The sequence below is a fragment of the Morone saxatilis genome, unplaced genomic scaffold (assembly GCF_004916995.1).
Source record: "Morone saxatilis isolate NCDOM2014 unplaced genomic scaffold, NCSU_SB_2.0 Contig7, whole genome shotgun sequence".
NCBI classification, from domain to species: Eukaryota; Metazoa; Chordata; class Actinopteri; family Moronidae; genus Morone; species Morone saxatilis.
In genome coordinates this window covers 15,481,130-15,483,738 of record NW_023340246.1, presented here as the reverse complement: position 1 = coordinate 15,483,738, position 2,609 = coordinate 15,481,130, and the positions used below count along the sequence as shown (strand labels likewise).

At 44.9% G+C, this 2,609-nt stretch overlaps 1 protein-coding gene across 1 annotated transcript in view; it reads right to left on the bottom strand.

The window, feature by feature from the left end:
• Positions 1-2,029: 2,029 nt before the first annotated feature.
• lpgat1 (lysophosphatidylglycerol acyltransferase 1) overlaps positions 2,030-2,609 on the bottom strand; it is a 43,088-nt gene continuing 42,508 nt past the window's right edge. The window contains 1 exon segment of the mRNA XM_035678114.1: positions 2,030-2,609. This exon segment is cut by the window's right edge and continues 16 nt beyond it. Within this exon segment, the coding sequence (XP_035534007.1) occupies positions 2,494-2,609 (116 nt within the window). The 3' untranslated portion in view covers positions 2,030-2,493.

Below are 2,609 nucleotides of genomic sequence, written 5' to 3'. Positions count from 1 at the left end.
GCACTTTTTATGCATTAGTTTATGACAATGATAATTGCTGCTCCTCTATAATTTCCCTAATTAAAGCAGGCTAAGCAAATTACATATAATTGACCTCAAAACCACAACACAAGTACATTCGAGAGAGAACAGCTGCATCGGTGCAGGGCCCTGCCAGAGTTTCCCTCGTGAGTGAAGAGTGATCCCTTCCTAATGGGCCGAGTTTGAGCTCGACGCCGCGAAAACCTTCCGTGAAACAAACACCCCGAGTGTTTGTCAAGAGGGAGTGCGAGGAAACAGCATTATTTGGGATCGTGGTCTACCTGGACATCAGGTAAGGCTTGATAGTCCGAGGTGTTCCACTAAGTCCTGATTATTTAAAATGTACAATGGTACAAGTTTAAAACTGGGCCCGTGTGTCGCTGTGCAAACGTTGTGTGTGTGTCAGCCAGCACACGGACGTACAGTAGCTCGAACGTCTTGGAGCACACAAACCTTCCTGGTCAGCGAACTCAAGAAAAATAAAAAATAAAATAAATAAAAAAGGGTAACACTGAGAAGTGAAGGGAAATTCCTTTGCTTTCGTCTCCTTTTTTTAAATTTTTTTTTTAAAAAACATTCATGATATTTTAAACTAAAATTCTCTGAAATTATCACGGACAAAAAAAAAAAAAAAAGAAAAAAAAAGAGAAACGCTGCAGTCATTTCCAACAATGAAAACTCTTCCTCAGCTTTGTTATGTACAAGATTTAAACATACCATGACATGAGGACGACAGTTCATGTAATTTTAAAATGAAATCAAATTTGACCACTTGTGTTGAAGTCGCCGCCACACTCTGACGTCACAGAGCATCACGACATGAATCATATATATCAAAAATGGGGGGAAAAGACAACCACACACACTCACTTAGGCAGGTTATGCTGTAAATTTACAGTAATGACACCTATAGTTCTGTAAGCCAAAATCTCTATTTTAGAATGCTGAACATTAGGGTAGCTTTCTATAAAAATCTTTTTTCCCCCCCTCATGTCTTTTCCCCACCCCAACGACACTAAGCATATGGCTTAAATATTTGTAAAACTATGTAGTCCAATGGGGGAATAAGAGTCTCTGCCTCCTCAGTCTGGCTCACTGAGATAATCCTTTGAGACAGACGTCTACTCTGCTGTGCGTAGCTGCACATGGCTCTGTGTGCACGTGTGTGTGTGTGTGTGTGTGCGTGTTGTAGAGCAGAGGGTGAAAAGGGGAATCCACAAAGAGGGAGTAACTTTTCAGCTGATCAGACTGCAAATTCTTGCCCTGCGTGCCACCACAATTATATTTGTTTTCTTTTTTTCAAATGGGCACTGAAAAGTGCCGTCTTCCTCTTCCTCTTGCCTCCGACGTCTGACACAGAAAACGATCCTCAAAATCAAATCAAGCGCCGCATCATTGCCACCATTCCTTTAGGCTTTCAGCAGGGCCGCCAGTGTAAACATGATCCCCCCCCTTTTCTTAGTGAGCTCAGAATACTGCCTCGACAGACAGGCGGAAACGGGGGGGGGGATAAAAAGTCAAAAAAAAAAAAAGACATCAACAACAAATACAATGGCCGTTGTTCTGGAGATATGCGGGTTACGGGAAGAAAACAAAAAGAAATTAAAACATTGACAGCTACCACTCAGGAATATTTCCTGGGACAGGGAGCAGTTAGGGCAGTATGGATCTTTAGTGCAATGAAGGCCAGAGGAGCGGCCGGCTGCGCAGCCTCAACGTTCACACAGCCGCTCGCTCTGGAAGGTGTGGCCAACCGGCTCGTTAGCGGCCTGAAAGAGAGGTCCAGTGGGCTTCATCAACTCTCGCCAGGAAGAAGGATAAGGGCAGCCATTATGCTTCTAGTCACGTTGTTTTCACTCACTCACGCACGTCCATACACACTTTATACTCTGTAAAACTACTGTGGCTAAAGCCTAGGAGGGGGAGAGAGAGAGAGAGAGGAGAAGACGAGATGAGATTGAGAGAGACGAGGAGAGAGAGAGAGAGACAGGAAAGGAGGACCAGAGAGAGAGAAGAGAGAAGAGAGAGAGAGAGAGAGAGAGAGAGTCCGGTCCAGAGCATCTTCTGGAGGAGTCCTGAGCCTCATTTTGTTAACTTTGAATAAAAAGTTATGTACGTGTGAGCGTCTACGTGTATGAGGACGTGTAAACATCAAAATGTGAGTCGTGACGAGTGTGAGAGATTATTCTGCTCGGCCGTTGCAGCGAGTGTGTGGTGTTAGGGTTGTGTGCAAGTTAACTGATGACCAGTTTGACATCTTTGTTTTGGGTATTTGTAATCTGTTGTCTTGTGTCTGTCCTATGTTTTTTGTTTTGTTTTGTTTCCTGTTAAAGTCTCTCCTCTGTTGAAAATGTACATTCATCCATCGGAGGGGGGGTGTTTGGGGGGGGCAAGTATGACGCTGGGCCACACACCAACCGATCCTGAGGCTTTTCCAGTGGTCCGATAAAGACTCTCGCCCCATCAGCGCACTCAAAATAAACAGCAGTAGAGGTACTGGAGGACGCTGTACCACACGAAGCCGGAGGCGAAAGCGAACAACTGGATAATACACAGCCACACGGGGTCGAGGGTCATCGGCCGGGAAA